Source organism: Colletotrichum karsti (assembly GCF_011947395.1).
Source record: "Colletotrichum karsti strain CkLH20 chromosome Unknown Scaffold38, whole genome shotgun sequence".
NCBI lineage: Eukaryota > Fungi > Ascomycota > Sordariomycetes > Glomerellales > Glomerellaceae > Colletotrichum > Colletotrichum karsti.
The window spans coordinates 454107-476044 of record NW_024065938.1 but is presented as its reverse complement, the minus strand read 5'-3'; the positions used below and the strand labels follow the sequence as shown (position 1 = coordinate 476044).

At 51.4% G+C, this 21938-nt stretch overlaps 3 protein-coding genes across 3 annotated transcripts; 2 read left to right on the top strand and 1 right to left on the bottom strand.

The window, feature by feature from the left end:
* Positions 1 to 770: 770 nt before the first annotated feature.
* Positions 771 to 4920, top strand: CkaCkLH20_10230 (benzoate 4-monooxygenase cytochrome P450; the record flags this gene model as incomplete). Its single annotated transcript, XM_038892944.1, has 7 exons — positions 771 to 909; positions 981 to 1868; positions 3338 to 3733; positions 4054 to 4120; positions 4192 to 4456; positions 4529 to 4689; positions 4761 to 4920. The coding sequence occupies 7 exons, from the start codon at positions 771 to 773 to the stop codon at positions 4918 to 4920; spliced, it is 2076 nt and encodes a 691-aa protein (XP_038741864.1).
* Positions 4921 to 5211: 291 nt separating this feature from the next.
* CkaCkLH20_10229 (uncharacterized protein) lies at positions 5212 to 6688 on the bottom strand (the record flags this gene model as incomplete). The annotated part of the gene is made up of 5 exons (XM_038892943.1): positions 5212 to 5371; positions 5426 to 5586; positions 5642 to 5912; positions 5971 to 6081; positions 6144 to 6688. The coding sequence occupies 5 exons, from the start codon at positions 6686 to 6688 to the stop codon at positions 5212 to 5214; spliced, it is 1248 nt and encodes a 415-aa protein (XP_038741863.1).
* A 1419-nt stretch (positions 6689 to 8107) lies between these two features.
* Positions 8108 to 16975, top strand: CkaCkLH20_10228 (uncharacterized protein; the record flags this gene model as incomplete). Its single annotated transcript, XM_038892942.1, has 5 exons — positions 8108 to 9379; positions 11300 to 13131; positions 15262 to 15654; positions 15709 to 15824; positions 16239 to 16975. The coding sequence occupies 5 exons, from the start codon at positions 8108 to 8110 to the stop codon at positions 16973 to 16975; spliced, it is 4350 nt and encodes a 1449-aa protein (XP_038741862.1).
* Positions 16976 to 21938: the final 4963 nt, after the last annotated feature.

The window sequence follows — 21938 nt, the reverse complement described above, 5'->3', positions numbered from 1 at the left end:
GGGTTTCGCTTAATGCTCTCAGCCGTGTGTGATGTTTCTGATATATCGCGACGTCAGTCGATCAATACCGCATTGTGACGACGGAAGACTCCTTGCGTCTGAGCACTTGGCGGGACGAATTCCAGGGCTTGTGTGGGATGTCTGCGCGGGACGTTGATCAAGACACCGACGATGCATGCGTTGACTCGTTGACAGACTTTGAGAGCGTCGGTATGTCGGTTGTCCATGGCCTTGTTTGTTAGGCAGTACAATATCTTTCCTAAATGATTGAAAGCGCTACTTCAGCCGCGGCCTGGTTGATAGCCGCCTCAATGAGCCAGTCTTCTGTTAACATCGCAGGTCCTAATAAAAGCCTTCACTTCTACACTGACTACGGCTGAGATGGCACGCTTACAATCATAAAGGGGTTATATTGTATGTGGCTTTACTTTCACGTAGCCAGAAGGGTCCTCGCAGAGCGAAGGGATATGAACTTTTTCGCTAATATGGAACAATTTTTCAAATGATTGGTGCCACAAACTTGATCATCTTCAAGCTCTTCGAAAATGTAACTAAACGCACCTTTCAATTGGAATTGCTAGCAAGCACGTCTCGTGAACCAAAGTGACCGATCATGCCTACTGCGATCCCTCTTCGCCGACGACTTTTCCAGTTTCGCAGAGATTTCAAGATGTCTCGACGCAAATCCGTCACGATAGTCGACCTACCACCAGAACTTGTCCTAGATATTGTCGATATCTTGTTCGAAATATCATTTCACAACAATCGCAATGAGCGCCGAAGAGATGAAGACCCCTGCTGCATATGTCGGCATCGACAAGACGTGTGGAAGACCACCGCTCACCTGGCCGCAACTTGCAAGCGGCTGCATGATATCATCAACCCACGGCTCTATCAACTGGATAAAAGGTACAACCGCTCCTCGGCCTTGATCCTTTCCGCCAAGAGAGGCTCTCTTCCCGGGATCCGTAACTCTTTAGATCTTGCGGGCTCCGCAGTAGATGTCAGGGACATCACCCCCATGGTTCACGACTGTCGGGAAATCTGCCCCGTCTACAAAGAGGCATACGGTACACGCATGACGGCCCTGCAATGGGCATCATTCTATCATCACGCAGACGCCGTGGAGTTGCTCCTCGACCGGGGCGCCAATCCGAACATCCGAACGGGACCGTGGGTCCCTTCGGACACATACAACCCGATGTGGTGCGTGCTCGAGAGAAGAATGTTTGCGCAACAAAACAGCCTTAATCGTTTCTGGACCACGATGAATCCCTTCGTCAAGGCGCAAGTCAAGTGTCTGGTAGAGAACGGCACCAACACCCTCTACTACGTGCTCGAGCAGCCCACAATCTACGGAGGCAGATGTATACGGGCTCCTCGTGGCGAAAAGCGATATCGAAGGACCAAAAACGCCTCTCTCTGCGTCGCGAAGCGGCTCGTCGAGGCAGGCGTCTCGCTCATAACGAAGACGTCTCTCCGGCTGCACGCCCTCCACCAGGCGAGCAGTACTCTGGACCACGAAATGGCCGCGTACATTCTGAGTCTCGAGCCCGTTGGCGGAAAGACCGATCCCGACGTGAGAGACAAGCTCGGAAACACGGCGCTGCACCACGTCGCGATGTACATCGAGAGTCAGATCCTGCTGGGTGCACCCGACAGACGGGAAAAGGTTGAACGAATCGTGCAACTTCTGCTCAGCCACGGTGCCGACATCAACGCGGTGAACTCTGCGGGCTACACTCCCCTACGCCTTTGTCTACCGAATCCATACGACATGAGCTTCGAATGTCGTTTGCAGCGGTACCCAATGGTGGCTACGTTTGTGGAAAGAGGAGCGGTCATTCCCTATGGCCTCGAACGCGGCCGTTTTCACCCGCACCCACGGGACCAGCCCGGGTATGGCCGAGCGAAGCTCAGATATACGATACGCTCTCTTCTCAATAAGCCGAACGTACCAGTACCGGATCCATTCTTCCTCGAAGTGAGCGCCTGGTTACTAGTGGACAACGATAGGGCCGTTTTTGCACTCTGGTACGATCTTTGGCGGCCAGAGTTCCCTGGGGAGCCCTACTACTTTGACAGGAGCTTGAGGGTGAACCGCCTTACTCTGCGAACGTGGGAGTCGTTTTGGAGCAGTCTTTGGATTCGAGGGCCGTGGGCGGAGGGGCATGAACTTCATCGCGTGAACGTGGTAGGGCGTTGTCTAAGGGGTATGCTGGTTTGACCAAGTTTGATGGCGAGCTGGGTAAGGTCTGTGTCGTCAAATTTTGCAGATTTCCAATGAACTAACCTCGGGTTAATTGGGTCAACAAATACTAGTTCTTTGGGGAGTTTGGCTTCCATTTGTCGGACGAGGCCGACTAGTAGGTCGCATCGATTAAGAGGATGTCTATGTATGCTCTTGTGATCTTGGCCTTCTATATAATCCGTCGTGCGCCGTCAATTCTTCTATATTTCTATTGAGTGATAATTTCGATTCGAATTGCTTCACGAGTCTCTCGATTACTAAGATAACGTCTGCGATGTTGGCTACGCCTCTGTTAGGCCTACGTGTATTATTTCTAAAGCCCACGACGACACGGATATAGACAAAGGAGTCATCTTGCTGCTCTACTGCTAATTATAACTCGGGGTATCCTGTTCATTTTGCCGATGGATGCCGTGATCTGTACTGGGATTCCTGGTCGGACCTGATCGACACCGCTGGCTCGGAGTATTTCCATGATGGGTTAGCGCGGGGTATGAGATGGCAGACGGGCCGGTCTTCTACACCTCGTCTGGAACATCTGATAGACCTTGGACATAACCCTATATTTTCAGCTTCTTGTCACTCGTACAACTGATTTCCAAAATCGGTCCAAGTTGCGTGGAGCTGAAGATTTCCAGGGATCTACGCTCTAGAGACAATGTTCGACCAGGTCGTCTTATTGAGGCACTACCTGTCGCTATCTCAAGCGGCTGGTGAACACATACATGCGTCGCAAGTTGTGTCATTTTTACTTTTGATAGTAAGTATGAACCTTCGAGTCTCCTGTCTTGCTCTTGATCATTGACCGAAATCGTCAGATCTTCGTCTACGCTTCGACCACGGGTGTCTACAACGCATACTTCCACAAACTCGCCCACTTCCCAGGACCCTTTCTCGCGAGATCTAGCTTGGTATAGCACACTTCATCATCATTCTAATAGTGTTACTCATCGGAAAGCAGCTATGGCGCATCTATCATTCCCAAACAGGTCGCTACCACCTCGCCATCCAAAACCAGCATCGCAAACACGGTACACCTCCCTCCCCTCCTCCTCCCCTCAACGACCTCTCACTAAACCCACACAGGCCCCGTCGTCAGAGTCTCCCCAAACGAGCTCTCCTTCGCCACAGTCGAGTCCTGGAAAGCCATCTACGGCCACCGCACCGCCGGCGCCTCGACCCCCGTCAAGAGCGAGTTCTACGACATCTACGGCGCGGGCTTCGCGTCCCTCTGCATCGGGAGCGAGCGCGACCCGCACAGGCACGCGCAGATGCGCAAGATGCTCTCGGCCGCGTTCTCTTCCAAGAACTTGTTGGATCAGGAAGACATCATCAGCCAGGCGGTTGATCTGTTTGTCCAGCGTCTTGGGGCTGATGGGGCTCGGGAGGGGGGGCTGAATATGACCAAGTGGTTTGAGATGGTTGCGTTTGACTCGTTGGGGGAGATGGCTTTTGGGGAGTCGTTTCATAGTGTGCGAGATGGTAGGTTTAATGACTCTGTGAGACTGTGTGGAAGAATGTTGACGAGTGCGTTGTGTAGGGAGGCCGCATAGTTGGTCGGAGATTATTGTGAGCCATCTGTATTTCATTACGCTGGTTGATAATTTGCGCCGGCTTCCGTTGGTGGCGAGGTTGGCTAGGTTGTTGTTCCCGTCGACGCTTGCTGTGCAGAATCAAAACTCTCAGTATAGCCGCAGAAAGGTCGAAGAGTAAGTCTTGTGGAATTTTAGAGCGAGCATCTTAAGCTAAAGAGAGCAGGCGTCTGTCTCTAAAGACGGATAGAAACGACTTCTTATCCACAGTAGTTAAGAACTACGAGCAGGGAAGTATCAGTAAAGAAGAAATGACGGCTCACGTCTCGACTTTGACGTAAGTATCGACGATTTCCGGAACTGGCAAATTTGCAAAGGACTTGCAGACGACTTACATCAAAATCGCAGCATCGCTGGAGGAGAGACAACTGCGACCTTCCTCGCCGCAGCAACATACTACTTGCTGAGGAACCCCGTCTTCTTATCAAGACTTCAGCAAGAGATACGAACGAGATTCTCTTCCTACGACGAGATAATTGCTACAGCCGCTCGTCAACTCCCATACCTGCAAGCTGTAATCAACGAGGGACTCCGAGTGTATGCCCCAGGCTCTCAAGGATTCCCTCGGCTTTCAACCGGAATGAAGGTGGGAGATATCTACGTGCCAGCTGGTGTAAGTCCTCCTGACCCCCGAGTTAAGTGTCACGGTTGTAACCAGGCACGTTAATTAACATGATGCGTACAGGCCGAGGTCTTCACGCATGCTTGGACACTCACACACAGCGAACAATACTTCTCCGAGCCGACGAAATTCAAGCCGGAGCGTTGGCTGGACCTAGAGTCGACTGACGTCAGAGAGGCGAGCCAGCCGTTTTCCATGGGCCCGCGAGGTTGTCTGGGACAAAAGTGAGTTTTGAGGATTCGTCAGAAATGAGACCCTAACGACTTGCTATACAAAAGCTGACTTGGCGGGACAGCTTCGCGTACATGGAGATTAACTTGATACTGGCTAAGATGCTGTGGAAGTTTGACCTGGAGCTGGTGAACAAGAGTTTGGACTGGGAGAGGGAAAGCCAACTTCACGTCATGTGGTGGAAACCTGCACTTATGGTACACTTCAAGGAGAGAGCGTTGTGATGATAAGGCTCTGCCATCGTTTCGCAGTAATGAGAATCATTAGAGGTGAAAGACTCAGGACACCTGTAATTATAGCCAAGTGAAAACCGGCATTTCAAGGGCTGGTAGAAGAGAAGGAAATTGATTCTAGGCACAGCCATAACTTAGGAATGAATTGCAGCAGAATTACTAGCAATTAACGGCAGCAATGCGGTAGATACTGTCGAAACGACTTGAGGTGTATTAAAAATGATGGAGTCTATTTACTATTGTGTTCCAAGTTGAGATGAGGTACTATTGCTTCGTTATCCACTAGTTTCCACGTTGCTTGAATCGCACCATCAGCGGCGGCTTCTCCCACAAAGTGTGCATCCGCGAATCCCGGTGCCAATCAAGATCCTGATCCACGGCCTCGAAATCATAACGGAAGACCAATTTTGCCATGATCGTCTGGAGCTCCATCCAGCCGAGGCTGCACATCGAATCTTTTAGTTAGAGCTTCTCTGAAGAATCATGAAGATCTTACCTTCGTCCCATACACGACCGTGTCCCATATGAAAACGGCTGACTAGCTTCCAGGTTGTCGGTAGGGTTGTCGCCAAGCCACCGCTCTGGCCTGAACTCCCACGGCTCGTCGAAGTTCGCTGTAGACATGCTAGCCGCGAAGGGACTGGTGGACACAATTGTCTGGTAGCAAGCTGCGTGAGCACATTTCTCGGTAGGGAAAGGGGGAAATACATACTCCGCCAGGCAAAAAGTGTCCATCGACTTCACAGCCACCTTGCGGAACCACTCGGGGTAGCGCAAAGGGAAGTGGAGGGTAGACACGCATGGCCTCCTGAGCCACGGCTTTGAGATACTTCACTGGAACCGCGGTGGCCGCGTTGATGTCCTCGTACTTGTCAAAGGTTGACCGTACTTCATGCTGTAAACGTGCCAGAATGGCTGGATTCTTGAGCAGGTAATACGTCATGCAGGAGAGAGTAGTAGCCGTTGTCTCGCTCCCGGCGATGCTGAAAAACGATTTAGCTTCGCAATGTTGCTCGAAGCCTGAAATCGTGGGCAACTTACACGAAATCGGAAGAATGCGCCGCAATTTGCGCATCCGAAATGTCGTCCTCCTCTCTTGCCTCGATCATCTTAGTGAGAAAGTCCTCGCGATCGGAGTGAGTTGCCAAACGGCTGAAGGTAGATTAGCTCTCAATATTAAATGTGTTCATGTTTACTAAGAGTGAAAGGCTAACCTTTGGACCAAATCCATTGTGTACTTCTGATGCTTCCGGCTGTCCGCCATCAACTGATCAATGAGGCGCGAAAACACCTTCTGAACAACGACAGAGAACGCAGGGAACCTGCGGAAGCAGTCGGCAAGCGCACCAAGCCGCAAGCTCTTGGTCACGATCGAGACCCAAAAGTGCTCTTTTCCCAGCTCGACGCCGCCAAAGTCTTTGCCAAAAGCAAGACTGCCGATGATGTCGAAGGTGGCCAGGTTGAACCACATGACGATGTTCGTACCTTGGGGAGCCGTTCCTGCCTCTCCGAGCTTCTCGACAAGCCGGTCGACACATGCGGTGATGAGCGGCTCTTGTGATTTGAGAGAGCGATCGGAGAAGGCGCTGCCCAAGTACCTGCGCATCTCGGCGTGCTTCTTGGGGTCGCGCTCACTAACGATGGAAAGCGCCTCCGAGGCGAAGTTCCCGCCGTCGTAAAACTCGCTCTTGACGAATGGCTCGATGCCCTTGCGCACGCCGTAGATGTCGCGCCATGATGATGCGGTGTTGAAGCTCAGCTCGTTGGGTGCTACGCGGACGACGGGGCCTTTTCACGAACAAGAACGTCAGGCCACAGGTTTACAAGCGTAACACGCAGGCAATTCGGCTCACCGTATTTTTCATGAAGCTCAAGTTGACGATAGGGTTGACGACCCCTCATGAAGTTCCATGAATAGAGTGCCTACATCCACGCAAACAGATGAGCTTGCAAATCGCCGAGGCAGCAAGAAATGGGGAAACTTGCATTGCTGAAAGACGCAGAGAATGGACCTGGGAACTTTCTCAGGGGATGTGACCACCAGACAGTGATCCTGTAAAGAAGCCCGAGGACCAAAACCTAGACCAAATCCGAATTAAATCGCCGTCCAATTTTGTGGAATGACTCGGTGATACTTGGCTTACCAGACCAATGATCTCGAACTTCATTTTGGAACTGTAGTGCGAAAGTCGCGTTTGATTGTTTCAGACATGCCAGAAATTTCGTTGTGTTTTCGAATTATCAACTCGATAGACCCTGTGAAGGTGGCAGCGCCGCGGCTCGGAGCATTGACAGTCGGTTCCAAACGGGGAAAACTCCGAAGACCCACTCCGGCCCGACCCACCTCGGCGTCTGACTACTTTGAGCGACGGCAGGAGGTACCGGCATGCGCTTGTTCGAACATGAAAAGGTGGGATGTCCTCGATGATTTTCAACGACAGTCAACATAACCAGCACCGCAACTGGCCACTGCTTCGCAGTCACAGCCTTGGTTGGAGACTCGCATCTCATGTTGATTCTGCTAACGTGGCTCAGCATTAGGTGAACTAGGTACCATGTGTTATTTGCACGCGTCCTCATTTTCGATCAGCTGTCAAAATATAGTTAAGCCCGGGCCAATCATTCATTCGATATTCGAACGAGGAACAGTCGATAATATCCGGCGTCAACTAGATGTACCGACAATTTGACGCCATTTCCTGAAGGGGATGCCGTGATTGTGGAGCCGTCGGCGCCGGCGGAGGTGCGGTGCTTCGGCCCCGTTGCGACCATAAGGGTGGATCAGATAACTACGGTACCTTACACTGTCGTGGTACCTTAGGTAGACTTCCAGGTGGTGGAATGAAGAATAAAAACCCCGCAGCTGCCTTCTCTGATAGCCTTTTACTTTTCGAGACCGACAGAAAAAATAATTCACCTGATATTTGAAGTTGGTCTGTGCATTGCCGCACTCGGCTAGAATTTCCAGCGCCTTTGTTTCGTACGCTGAACCAGACGCCTTGCAAATTATTATCCCAGTTGCTAACTCCAAATCGACTTTTTCGCGCTCTTCATATCACCTTACCTTAGCCTGTCGCCGCGGCCGCCAACATATTCTATTTCGACGGCGCGCCACTTCCCATTCCGCGTCAATCAACTCGATTATCGACCGTCATTCAGCTACGAGAACGACCTCAACATGGGCAGTGCCGACTCTCGCTCAAAAGATCGGAATAATTTCGCGACTAGCGGTTCGCGATGCTCTGAGTGGCCCGCTGCGCTTGACGCACTCAAGAAGGAGATCAGCCAACTTCGACTGAGCACCTCGCCTCGCCACCCAACGCCTTCCCAGATCAACGGAAGGTCAAAGAGCCGTACTTGCTTGCTTGATCTTCCACACGAATTGATTCTGGAAGTGATCGAGCTTTTGCTGGGAGACGATCGATATGGGGGATACGACGGCGAAGAGACCACGACTGATTACCCGACATTTCACCGTTTTGATGTCTGGAAGGACGTCGCCAACTTGGCCGCTACCTGCAAGCATCTTTACGCACAAACCATGCCCAAGCTCTACCGAGAAGACGTCAAGGAAAGCTATTGCTCAGCGTTACTGCTCTCTGCTAAGAATGGCAGTACTTCCGCAGTGTTGCGGTCCTTGGGCCAAGGAGCCGATGTCCAAATCAGAGATCACACGGAACCGGAGTTCACCTATGGTGACTATGGCCCCGACCAGTCGGCCAGCCGTCGGTGGATCTGCACAGACATGACTTCACTGCACTGGGCTGCATATCATCACCATGTCGACATTTTGGGCCTATTGCTTCACGCAGGCGCCAACATACATTCCCGAGCGAAGCCCTTCGAATGGATCACCGGACGCAGATGCCAGATTTACTTTCGAGTAATGTCAATCTTCCAGATGCACTTGCTGGAAGACCGCTCTTTTCGCACAGAAGTACTCGATTCTTCCATCAGAAGTGGAGCGAATGCGCTGTACTTCGCTCTCATGGAGGAGTACCACGAAACCCTGGACAGTGACAAAGAGGATTACGACGAGGCTAGGCTTGCGCGGCGACAGGGATCCCGCATCGACACGGTGAAGTGCCTGGCAGAGGCCGGCGTATCTCTCGTTACCCATGCCGGCCTTGGTCTACATGCATTGCACCAAGCGTGTGGGAATTGGGACTACGATGCGGCGTCACTCCTCCTTCAACTTGAAGGACAGCAAGACAACGCAATGGTTCGAGACAGACTTGGAAACACGCCGCTTCATTACCTCGCCATGTGCGCTCCCGAACACGATATGCACCCGGAGCCGGTCATCCAGCTGCTCCTCCGTCACGGCGCCGACATCAACGCGGTGAACTCGGCTGGTCTCACGCCTCTGCAACTGTGTTTCCGGATTCCGCCGTTGAACTTGAGCTTTGAGAAAATAAGGCGGGTGCATTTCGCCCCGGCCATTGCCCTCGTCGAAGCGGGTGCTTTTTTATCTTCCGATTTTGCCACGCGCTTAGAACAAGGGCCGCGTTTGCGTTGGGGGGCAAGGAGATACGATAAAACAGGGTCAATTTCTGCGGTCACAGAGCGCCAAGACTCTGGAGATTGCATCTTGCCGGCGATTTCCGACAGAGACATGGACATGGCAGAGGCGACATCGGTGCATCTCGGTGTTTGCAAATTGCTGAAGGAGCTACGAGGAGACGAGTCTGAATTCGAGGAACTGGATGAGAACATTGCGGCATGGACAACAAATGATTGGAAATCTCATTGGCAGAACCAATTTGGCTTTGGTAGACAAACAATGTTTTGATAGTTCAATTCATCCATGACCATCAGATATTCGTATTCAGAATCGAAGTTCAGAATGCTCCATCTGCATCTACCCGATTAGTCCATGCCCGTTATCCCTAGCGTCTTCTCTTGAACCCGATGGAGTGGCAGTCGTTTGCCAACAGTTTCTGCATCACTGACAAGAGGGATCTAGTGACCGGGGCCATGACAACCGACGCCAGAACATACATGCGGTTGACCAGAAACTTCAAGCCCCCCCCTTCCATGCAGCTCCAGAGCTGTGTAAACGTCCACGGGTGTAATCATCTATTGAGGAACCGGTGATTGAGCAGAAATGCTGTTGAACCGAGGGTGCCGTTGACGATGCTTCCTCCTACTTCATGACACCAACAGGGACGAAGACCTGGAGTTTGTACTAGGTAGGTAGTCCAGAAAGGCCGGCCCTCAATAACTGATACTCGCGTGGCATGCCTGGCCGGCCAGCTTTAGTAGCTTTCTTTCCTCACAAACTCAGTCTGCCGACCAACCCATTCCGTTTGAAGTGCAACTTCTGTGGTGTGAGCTCATTGGTGTGGAAAAGCTTGCATACCTGGGCGGCCAGCAAACGGCCAAATTGAAATGGTTTGATTTAGTTCAGCCTTTTCATTTTTCCAGTCTAAGCAAATGACTCTTTTTCCTTCACTTTCTCACCACTTTCTCCCTCCTTCCCTCTCTGTCAGTTTCTTTTCTTTTCTCTCCTTATTGAATGTTCACGGCAACACACCGTACTAGAGGAAGCATTGCCTCAAGTGGCCGCTCTACAATGATGTAAGGTCAGGTACCTGAGTTGTGTACATCTTCCGTCAGCTTCATGCTTCTTCCCGTCTCGAAAATGGATACATGGGTTACACTAAGAGATCTGCACCTCGCCCCATCCCTAACAGCCGCAAGATCTTTGTTTGTTTATACTTCCTTACATGCCTTTTGATGCTTCTTTTCTGGTGTCATGCAGCTCATGTGATGATGTGATTGGACGCCAAATGTCTTCTTCTCCTCTTTGAGAAAAGATTGATGATCCCATGGAACTACCCTTTGTGACATGTATCTGGGAGTGGTGTTGCATTGTTTTCCGCCGCATCGAAGAAGGCATCACCGTGGAGTAACTCCTTAGAGCAAGAACAAGGTAGCTTCTTCGACAGCGGCGGAAGCCCCTGGAACCTTTCTCTGGATCAGTGTTGCTGGCCTTCTTCCGCTTCCATCTTGCTCTACACGGCATGAAGCGCTGTGTTTTCCATCCACCTATTAAGCAGTTGCCTCCCCAGGAGTTCCAGTGTCAGGACTGTTGTAGTGACCCACACCCAATTCACCTCTGAGGTAGACACCGACCTCACATTGCAACCCACACACTGGTGGTACTACTTCAAACAACACAACACAACTTTCGCCATCTTCCGCGCGCGATTCGTACGTCGAGTATCTCGCGAATCACGCATTGAAGTAAGTCCCACCTTGAAATTCGAACATCGTTTGGAATAAACTGACAATGACAAGGATGGACGACGGCAAGCCAAGTCACGAACAGAGCCACGGACAGAGCCACGGACAGAGCCACGGATAGAGCCACGACAAGAGCCACGACAAGAGCCACGACGAGACCCACGACGAGACCCACGACGAGAGCCATGACGAGAGCCACGACATGAGCCACGACCAGACCCAGGCTCAAGAGGTCATGGATATCGCCAAGAGTTCCGCGGTCCCGAGTCGCCAAGATATGCTCGCCTTCAGAAAAATCACCTTTCTTTTGGCATCGCTCCTTCCTCTGATTGCGCCGGACGGCAAGAAGTTCGAGCTCGTCGATCGCGAGGCGGCCGCGCCCAACAGATCGACACGACGGCAGTTCGAACTCCTTGAGTGTCTTTCGACGCTTTCGCCTGGCGTCGTTGCCTTGTCCCCTTCGGCGAATGTTTCGAAGAAGGAGAAGGGAGACAGCGAAGACCATACTGAACCATGGTTGATATTCGCATCAATCAACTCCGACAAGAAATCCATGAAGTATGTAGACCAATACGGAAGACCCGGCAACGACGGTCCCCGTGTCTCTGCACACCTTGACAAGGTCCCGCCTTCCAAGGATTTGTTGAACGACTTGGCAACCCTGGGAGCCGGTCATATGTTCTTTAAGCAGTCGATGGACAAGTCGAGAGACGCCATTTCGAGCCGCTTTGAGAACTTGCAGAATCTTCTGGAAATACTCCGAACCTTCTACGCAGCAAGACTTGACGGAAATACCCCCGGCACTTTCAACCTCGATTTCCAAGGCTGGGCAGACATATTCACCGAGTACAGTTACGTCAACCAGGGCCTCAAGATTTCCGAGCGCGTTCAAGAGATGCTAGTGAGACGAAACTTCGGCACAATACTTACCAGCTCACTTCATCAATTGGAGGCCAAAGAAATGCAGAGACACGGCTTCATCGAGTCCCATCAAGCAAAGGAGTCTCTTTCCAACCGCCCATTCTGCAAGGGCGGACCCGATTCTCCGAACGCCAGCCTTCCAGACAACTGCCGCAAAAACCAGACCAAGCGTCAGGCGGATGCTCTTGAGGCCATCTATGGCCAGATCGCAATCTGGATCAAGGATGGGGTTGAAATTGACTCATCCAACATGTCCAGAGATTGGAACTCCAGTTGTCTGAACTCCCACGACAAGAAGGATGTCATATTCTACAGCAAAAACGGAAGACTCGAGTTCCACAGTCTACTGTCCAGCATACTCAAGGCAATCCAACGCTACGATGGCAACGTATCTAAGGCGAGAGTTGACGCTTTCACCTCAGCCGCAAGCAGCTCAGAGGGCGAGCGGCCAAAGTTGACTTTCAGTTTGATGGACCAAACTCGCGCTCTGATGCAGTCATTTCTGTGTCTATCATACCTCCGTACCAACTTTGGTGGGCTGCTGGAGAGCCATTACAAATGGCTTTATGACATCTTCGAACCGGAGTCCACTCATCAGCCTGGTGAGGCATGGAAGGATGAGAGACCGAACGACTTAAGGTGGACAAGACGGCGCGAGGCATCTCTGAGCGAATCTGGCACCGGCAGCGTGTCCCTGATGCAGCATGCGGCACGACATTCTGCAGGCTCTGCCAGCAATCAAGGCAGCAGCTTCGATATGTCGAGTGTTCGAAGCTCACTCCCACCCCCCACCGAAGACGACAACCCAAAGGACGACGACCCAAGCTACAAGGCACTTGACAAGAAAATCTGGCACGTAGCGGCGTCGGAGTCCCTGGGCTGCTTGAATCGACATCAAGAGTCTGTCGATTCTCTACTCGAAGCGGAGAAAACGCAAGCGGAGCGTTTCATGACCGCGGAGATACAGCCAGTGATTGTGACACCCGACATGAAGGATGAGAGAATGATGCCCACTCTTGACGTCTTGAGGCAGTACAAACTAGAGGGCGCCGAATGGACAGACCAAGACCTCAAACGCTTGGCGGAGCTTCTCGACGGCCAGCGGGGAAAATCAAAAAAATACTTTCGGCGGAGCTCACCATGCCGAGACCAACATGTTTTCACTCCATCTGCTTGCGCGAAAGCGAAACGAGATGGTCGACCGCCAAAAAGAGGAGGGCGAAGCAGCCAATGCATTGGATTTGCCGCCCAAGTCAACCACAGATAAGTTCAAGAAACTTTCAGTTCCCCTGGCAGTGAACAAACGATGTTGTCCAGTGTGTTTTCAAGTTCTGAGGCGCGTCGAAGAAGTTACTGGTGTCAAGTTCCTGTGCTCGGGTCACCACAGCGACTGGTGGGCGACCACGCTGCCACCATGGATCCCAAAAAAGGATTTCGAAGCCATTATGCAACATATCTTGGAATTCTTCTGGGAAATGGTGAAGATTTTACAAGTACACGGGGATAGAACGGATCGCTCAGGTCACAGTGGAGGGACCCGAAGCGCCCCAACGCGAAGCACTGTCAGTGCAAAAGGCAGCCAAAGTATCGCTCGGCTCCAGAGCATTACTGCTCGTCGGGATAAAGAGAGGTCCCTATTCCAGTCAAATACCACATCGCAGCCATCGGGCGGACCAGTGGGCACTCAAGCGTCCGCCCAACAAGCAGAAAGAGCGGGATCGCAGGGCGCTGTGGGTGCCGACAATAGCCAACATGAGACGCACTCTGTTACCGTCACGATCGGGGACCAGCTGCCCAAACGGCCGGACTCTTACAAGAGCAAGACGCTCGACTGGTTTGGAAAAACAGCCGCGACAAATCAGCTAGCACCGGGGCCAGAGATGAGCCTGGGAGCAGGCAAGTCGTCGGCTTGGGGAACGCCGCTTCGCCCCGCATCCACCTCGGGCTTCCTCGACACACCATCAGGCTCTTCAGCACCTTCCTCGGCGGTTAGACCTGGTGGAGTATCACCGAGTGTTGTTACTCCATTGTCGTCTCGCCTTAAAGGTGCTTGGAACAATAAGCCAGGAAGCGACCTGTTCCGCAATTCGCGGTCGCCCAGTACGCCGGGAAAGCAGTCACTTGGCTCGAGTCCCGGGGTCGGCGGAGAACAGTCCGATCCTTCGCCTGGGCTCGCGAAGAAACCTCGGCCTCTTCGCGCGCAGCCTTTCCCGGTTCTGGAGACGACCAACCGTCCATCCATCAGTAGTTCTATGCCGCCACCCCCTCGCCCGAAGGCTCCCCAAGCCGGCCAAAAGCGCCAGGCGTCACAGCAGCTGCAGAACTCTGCCAAGCCCAAGAGGGATGAGGCAGGTTTAAGAAACCTCGGACGCAGTTCAATGGCTGTTGCTGCCACCACCGTTGCCGCTACTACACCTGGTGCTCGTCCAGCCGCCCAACCCGCCGCTCCGTCCGTTCTTTCGAGCAACCCCTTTGCCGCCCTTGCCAATCTCAATCCTGGGCAGGAACAAAGCTCACAGGGCCGGGGTGCTCATTCCAGCGGTGCAGGCAGGGGTTCCCATCGAGGTCGACCTCGTCCTAAGCGTGGCGGCCAAGAGGGGAAAAAGTAAAAACACTTCTGAACGCGAAAACTGGGGCGTTCAATACCCCAATTGCATACACCTGTCAACAATGTTTAGATTTCTTGTTCACATTGCAGAACTGAAGATGTGAGGAAGATGGAGGACAACGGGACGTAATGGTATGGTATCAATGGGCTGGGAATGTTGTTTCTTACTTGATTTGATTCTGTTTTCATTGTTGGCGTTTTTGGTAGGGATAATAGAGTAAAATTTCAAAAAGGAAAAAAAAAAAATTGAAAATCAAAAAATCAAAACAGTAAAACAGTAAAAAGTCCTTCTCAGATATAAAATTTAATGAAAATTATATTCCCAAGACATTCCGCACTTGGGCCAATTCCCATCTACGACCGCTTTCACTCATAAACTTCGCGCAAGCCGCAGTCACCAACCAACATCAGACACAGCCACCAGGGTATTCAACATATCTCCACTGCTCGATTTGAGTTCCCGCCGTAGAGGTAGACTCCCAAGTTGTGCCCACAACCCCAAATTGCCTTATTTATTCAGTCTTCCCCCGCACTGCGTGATTATGTCCCAATAGTCATGCACAGCTCGAGTCCAATATAACGTGGGCGCTCTCTGATACGATTTCATCTTCGACAGGAAAGCAAACATCGGAACCGACTCCCGACAAGGTCGACGCGGTGAACCAAATAATGGAATCCGTACGCCTCAACCCTGCCCGCACCCAGGGGCCAGACTCTCCCGACGCAACAGTCTATCAGGGGCTGACAACTCACGCCTCGCTGTCTGATTTGCCGCCGGAGCTTGTCCTGCACATTGTGGAAGAACTTTTTCAATCCCATCAGGATGATAATTGGCTCAACGGATATTTGACACCGGAGTGGGCTGAGGACATCGACATCGATTTCCGTTTCACCAGATTCCAAGTGTGTAGGGTCGTTGCGAACCTGGCCGCTACTTGCAAAGGGCTGTACGCATGCATTACACCGACTCTTTATCGGAAAGATATCAAACATGCTTCTAGCTCGGCACTGCTCCGTTCTGCTAAGAATGGAAACGTGTCCGCCATCGCGAAATCCCTGATGTATGGCGCCGATGTCAACGCAACGGACGAGACAGCCGTGCTGGAGCGGTCGGAGGGTTCGTATACCATGTGCCGTTTCCACATCCCATCCGAAATGACTTCCCTTCACTGGGCTTCATACTATCATCATCTGGAAGCCATGGAGCTTCTACTTCGACAAGGTGCTGACATCAGCCTTCGGGAAACTTCCCTTGAGAAATGGCCTTCGTACCGAATGAAATGCGACGCATATCTTCAAACGAGGTTATATTTCAAGCGGTATATATTCGATTCATCGTCTATGGGCCGAGTTTGGATGCTTGAGGCACTGTGCGAGGGAGCAAACGCACTGTACTTTTCTCTGTTGGATCGCCGCGAGCCTTATTACGGGCCGCTGGAAGCATTCTATCAGCACAGTTCCTTCTGCGAACCACCAGATGAAAGAAGCAACGAATCTCGCTTATCAGCAGCGACTTTGCTGATTCAAGCAGGAGCCTCGCTTACCACGCACACCGGGATACAGCTCAACGCGCTGCACCAGGCATGTGCCAGCCGAGACCACGAGATGGCACAGCTACTGCTGGAAGGAGAAAACAAGCCGGACGTCAACGTCAGAGACCTCCTCGGGAACACGCCACTACATCACGTCGCGATTTGCACTTCATACTACGCGGCAAAAGATCCCCAGCCGATCCTCCAATTGCTACTGAAGCACGGCGCGGATTTCAACGCAACGAACGCGTCTGGTTTGACGCCGCTGCAGGAATATTGTCGCTCTCGGGGCAAGTATCCAGGCGAGTCGTTCGTGGCTCGTCGGGACGTCTACCCGGTCGTCATTCGCAAGTTTGTTGAAGCAGGGGCGAGCCTGTCACCGTTTCCAAACATCACTAACGACGTGTTACCTCTGCAAGGAAACCAAAGAGACTCAGAATGGGTGGCCGCTATTGCGGACCGATTATCTCGTGTCGCGCACGATCCTTCGCTGTCCGTGTCAGAAGATGACTTTCAGGACGCGGAAAAGAGGGCGATATACATGGGCATGTACCAAAGATTACACCAGCACCACCAAGACGGTCAAGCTGGGTTGGAAATAGATCGCGGCATTGCTGATTGGACATTGGAGCAATGGGGAGTGTTTTGGGATGCAAAGTTTTTGGAAAAGACGACACTGGCCTCACTCAGCAAGGAAGGTCGAGAATGGGCTGAGATCAATACTGCTGTTGGGTAGTTATGGAGATACATGTATTCAGAGTCCACAGAAGCCGCACTAGGTCTACTGGGCTCATAACTACTGAGGAGGGAATAGAAAGGCAAGGGTTATCGTGTATCTTTTGATGAGTATAACGAATAAACTGCTATCGAAAGAAACCCCATTTCTATATAATGAGTGTACGATCTCCTTGTATGATCCCCTGATAGCCTGGCTGATGCCTCTGGTCAATTACAAGTCAGGTTGCTTGAGATGAAACAAATATGGTAACGAACGTTCTGGGGCAGCCTGACAAGAATAAAAGCAATACTCGTATTCTGACCCTCGATTAGACAACTGCTCGTTAAGCAGCGTTGAATTCTGTGAGTTCGGAATTTGATGATACTGCATCGTGATGGTGTTCCCTTCAGTCGACGAAGCAGAACCGTACAGGGTCGCTCGGGAACTAAGATTTAGAGTGTTTTCGGTAGCCTGAATGGCTACAATTACTTACGCCTACTGATATTATGATATGAGGAGAATGGACAGGTGATGAACATTTGAAGAGGCAATAATCGCGATAGGTACACCGCTCGCTTATCAATCACGTTAGACAGAATTCGGGAGTAACGTCCAGCCCGCTCATACTAGCAGTGCTACAAATAGAGACTAAGGGACATATACACCCGTGACGTAAGCGTTACAATCATCTACCAGCCCACTACGGTCGCCTCCAAATGTCTGGCATCTCCCATCATTGAAGAAATTCCAATAAATACATCTGCCATCATTATCGCAGTTGGCAACACAGGCATCTAAAGACGCGACAAAATCATCAAAATAGAACGACTGCTCCACACTCGGAATGCTGCGTTTACCGCAGTCGATATCGTAAAAATAGTCTCGCTTATATGGGTCAGGCAGCGTTGTGCAGTCGGCGAATGATGGTTGAGGGGCCGTGCAGCTGGGCGCTGCGGAGCTACTCGTGGTGGTTGCTGTAGACTCTGTCGTGGTTCCAGTTGTGGATATAGTTGGAGTTGTGGCCTCAGCTGTGGTGGACTTAGTTGTGGACTCAATCGTGGTTTCAGTTGAGGATATAGTTGGAGTTGTCGCTTCAACTGCGGTGGACTCAGTTATGGACTCGGTTGTGGACTCAGTTGTGGACTCAGTTGTAATTTGAGTTGTAGTTATGCTTGTACTTATGGCCTCGCTTATAGATTCGGTTGTGGTTGTGATTGGAGTTGGAACCTCAGTTGTGGCCTCAGTTGTGGCCTCAGTTGTAGATATAGACCCAGTTGTAGTTTCACTTGTAGTTGTATTTGTATTTATGGCCTCAGTTATAGCCTCGGTCGTAGATGTAGACTCAGTAGTACTTTCGGCTGTGGTTCTACCTGATGTTGTGGCCTCATCTATAGACATAGGTATAGAGGTTGCTGTAAACTCAGCTGTGGTTTCAGTTGCAGCTGTAGTTAGAGCTAAGGCTGAGCTTGTGGAGCTTAGGTTGTCCAAATAGGTCGTAGGCGTCGAGTTTGGTGCTTCAGGTGACGATGATGTCTGTACGCCGCTGGTAGTATTTCTGGTCTCAGTTGTGGCTATAGTCGGGGTTGAGGCAGAGCTTGTGGAGCTCGGGTTGGCAAAATCGGCTGTAGTTGTTGTGCTTAGTGCTTCAGGCGACAGTGATGTCGGTACGCTGCCAGCGTTGCTGGTCTCAATTGTGGCTGTAGTCGAAGTTGTGGCAGAGCTTGTGGAACTCAGGCTGGCAAGATCGGTCGCAGGTGTCGAGTTTGGTGCTTCAGGTGACTGTGATGTCTGTACGCTGCCAGGATTGCTGGTCTGACTGGACGGAGAACTAGGGCTGAACGAGGATTGGCTTTTTTGCGTGACTGGCAATGTAGGTACAGTAGCACCAACGATTTGTCCGTTCACGCATTGCTCGGCTGTTCAAAAGTACTACACGTCAACACATGGCAAGCAGACGATTACGGGGATAAGTACATCTTACCTCCATAGACAAGGATTTGGACGTCCTCACAGTCCACTGGCGCAGATGTGAAAGTAATGTAGACTTGCCCTGGAGGGTCTTGACAGAAGCTGGCTCGTCCACCCGGTAAGGAAGAGTTCAAAAATTGAAGTATGCCTCCAGCAATCTCAAACGTGGTAGTGATAGCGTTTACGGAAGGTGAATCGGTAGGGCGAAGGACTTTGTAGTTGTCGCCAGGTGTGTAGTAGACAGGATTCCCTGCGCCAAGGAGCTGGTTTACAGACAGGACAAAGATAGTGGCAGCATCGCAGGCCTGGCGGTCAGCAGCTGCGTCATGGTTGTAGAATCCTCCATAGTTTCTCTTCCGTAAGTCCCGCTTGGTGACTCCACCAGGGAATATAAAGAATATGATCTGCCGATCCACTATGGCGCTGGGAGTGGGCGTCGAGACCGATCCTGTCGTGAGGGATGACCTCAGCGTATGAGTTAAACCTAACGACATAGAGGTACTGAGCTCTGAAGGTGTAGCAGATTCCAAAGGGGAAGCAGAACCCGAAGGGAAAGTAGAATCCGAGATTGTAGTTGCCTCAGAAGCCGTCGTGGACGCCGAAAGTGATGTCGGAAGGGAGCGAAGGGTTGAAGGCGTCAAAGTATACCCAACGGCGGAAGTGGTTGAGCCGACAGACAAGTCGGTGGCAGATGATATGGTAGACCCGGTTGTCATGGGCTCGAAATAGACCGAAAGATACTCGTAGCACGAAGTTGATGCCAGCCCATTGATACTGTCAGGCTGCTGAACAATAGCAGTTCCGCCGAATGTCACCAGCAGCGTAAAAATCAAGATGTGTCTTTTCATGTTCTCAGTTTTGATGACCGGGCATTAATGTGGTACACCTTACTTGTCGAGAATCTCGTGGCTGGGTAGGATATACGTACAAATACAAGAATGAACCGAGGCAGAATTTTCGATTGATCTAGATTAGACTCATTGTTACTCAGCGAGGGTACGGAAGCTACAGGGGTATAAAGATCAACAACAATCAATGTGAAAAGGTGCTGTCATTCCCTTAGAACTCGCTTGTAATACTTTCAAGTGCTGATCAAGCTTACGCCCGAATTGGAAGCAACGTCTCAGGAAATCTAAAACTGTGCACTTTAAATAGAATGGGTGCATTACCATTCAGTCAGTGCCAGCGAGATAAGACACAAGTGATGGCATCCTAATCTTCACTGATTCTCCTCGTAGCTACTCTCTTACATTCCTCACCACAGCATGTTATTAATCCACATACCTCCTTCCTCCCTGGCGACGTTCCTCACCCAATCATGTGTTCTATCGTCTGAGGACTCGCAGCGGGACTAGAATGGTGTAATTCTTGTCCATTGCTGGAAAGTATCAAGACGCGGTTACACCCTCCCATTACATACGCCTGGATTGTTGGTGTCCACGTTTTGACGATTAATATTCAACTACTTCCCTGCGACCTGATTGTCCTTGGCATCTGTCATTAGTGAAACTGGTGATGTCTCACCAGAACCTTTAACAGCCGAAAAAGCCCACATCTCCTCTTCGGAGCCCTTACGGGAAGCCAGCTTGACGCCCCCCATGTAGCCTCCTCTACGGATAGGGGCCCGCTGACCAACAAAGGCATAGCCACTGGATCCATTCTGGCTACCCTTAATGAAGAGGCTGGTCAATACAAGGCCCAAAAGGACGTCTTCCTGATGGACGCCTAATCTGTGAACAACGTGGTCTCTTAACTTTGAGGGACCAAAGCAGCAGATCGCAAATGAGGCAACAGCCTGCATGATCCAAGCCCTGAAGAGGTTGCACGTGACGAACAACTAAGCGAAACCGAATACTAGCCAGTTGAGCCGGCGTTGCGTCCAGGGCCACAGGCCCGACCCACCCCCGGCCTAAAGCCATAGTACCTCCGCAGCCCCGGCCAGCAGAAGCTGGATCTTCGCCCGCATCTTTAAAGAGGGCCTCATGGCAGCAAGAAAACACGCCCCCTACAGCGTTGCCTTCAAAGCAACTCATGCTTGCTTGACATGGCTCTTCCACGATGCTGGCATACTTGCCTATTAACCATCTTTTAGTCAATCAAGTACGTTCAGCCTTGCGTGATGAAGTTATCTGACTAGGGAAAATATGAGGCTTTTTGAAACGACTTCACGATTTAACAGGCCTATATCCCCTTTCCCCACAACGCAGAATCCTTCCCTTCAGCCAACTCTTCATTGGCTGCATCTTCTTTATCATACCCGGCTTCGAATGTAACCTTCATGAGGTCAGGGTCAACCTGGCGGAGAAGACGGCTCTCTCACAGTCTGCCGCCATGGCAGGTATCGCAAAAAGGTCGAGGGCGAACTAACTTAGCCGAAAACCCGTCTGTCGATCCTCCATCCACCGCTTCACAAGGTCAGGGGTAGGCTCCGAGGGCTGATGAAGGAAGAGATCTACCTCGTCTGACTGAGCAGGCAGTTGACCCCGTTGGATGTTTACCGACTGTTTGATTTGAGGCTTCTACCGACTGTCTGAAGTGACTGCCCCCGCGTGTTGCAATAGAAATTTCAAAAGGAAGGATCCAAGCCGGCGCAGGAAAGTCTGGAGGAAGCCGATGACAATACCATTTGGTAAAGTACTTGACCATCCCCACCTTCGCGCTGAGGCGCCACTAAACCTGGTGCTCGGCGTTCCGCACATCCTCAAGGTAGGAATAATAAATTGAGGGCTGGAGGATGATCAGGGCGGCGAACAGCGGAGACTCGTCGAGACGGCTGAAGTAGTGAAAGAGTTTCTGTTATGCCTGCTCAATAGAGCTTCAAATATGCTGCTGGTTACCATTGAGGGAGCCGAATCGGTGATCGATCGAGGAGAGTGGTTCACCCAATTCATCCTCACATGAAGAGGGAGGATAGCCTCGTTGAAGCGTTGGTGGAGGAACTGGGTGGTCGCCGCGCTACGACAAGAGCGACCTCCCCTTCCTTGAGATGGTGATGCCATAGGCGTTGTTGTAC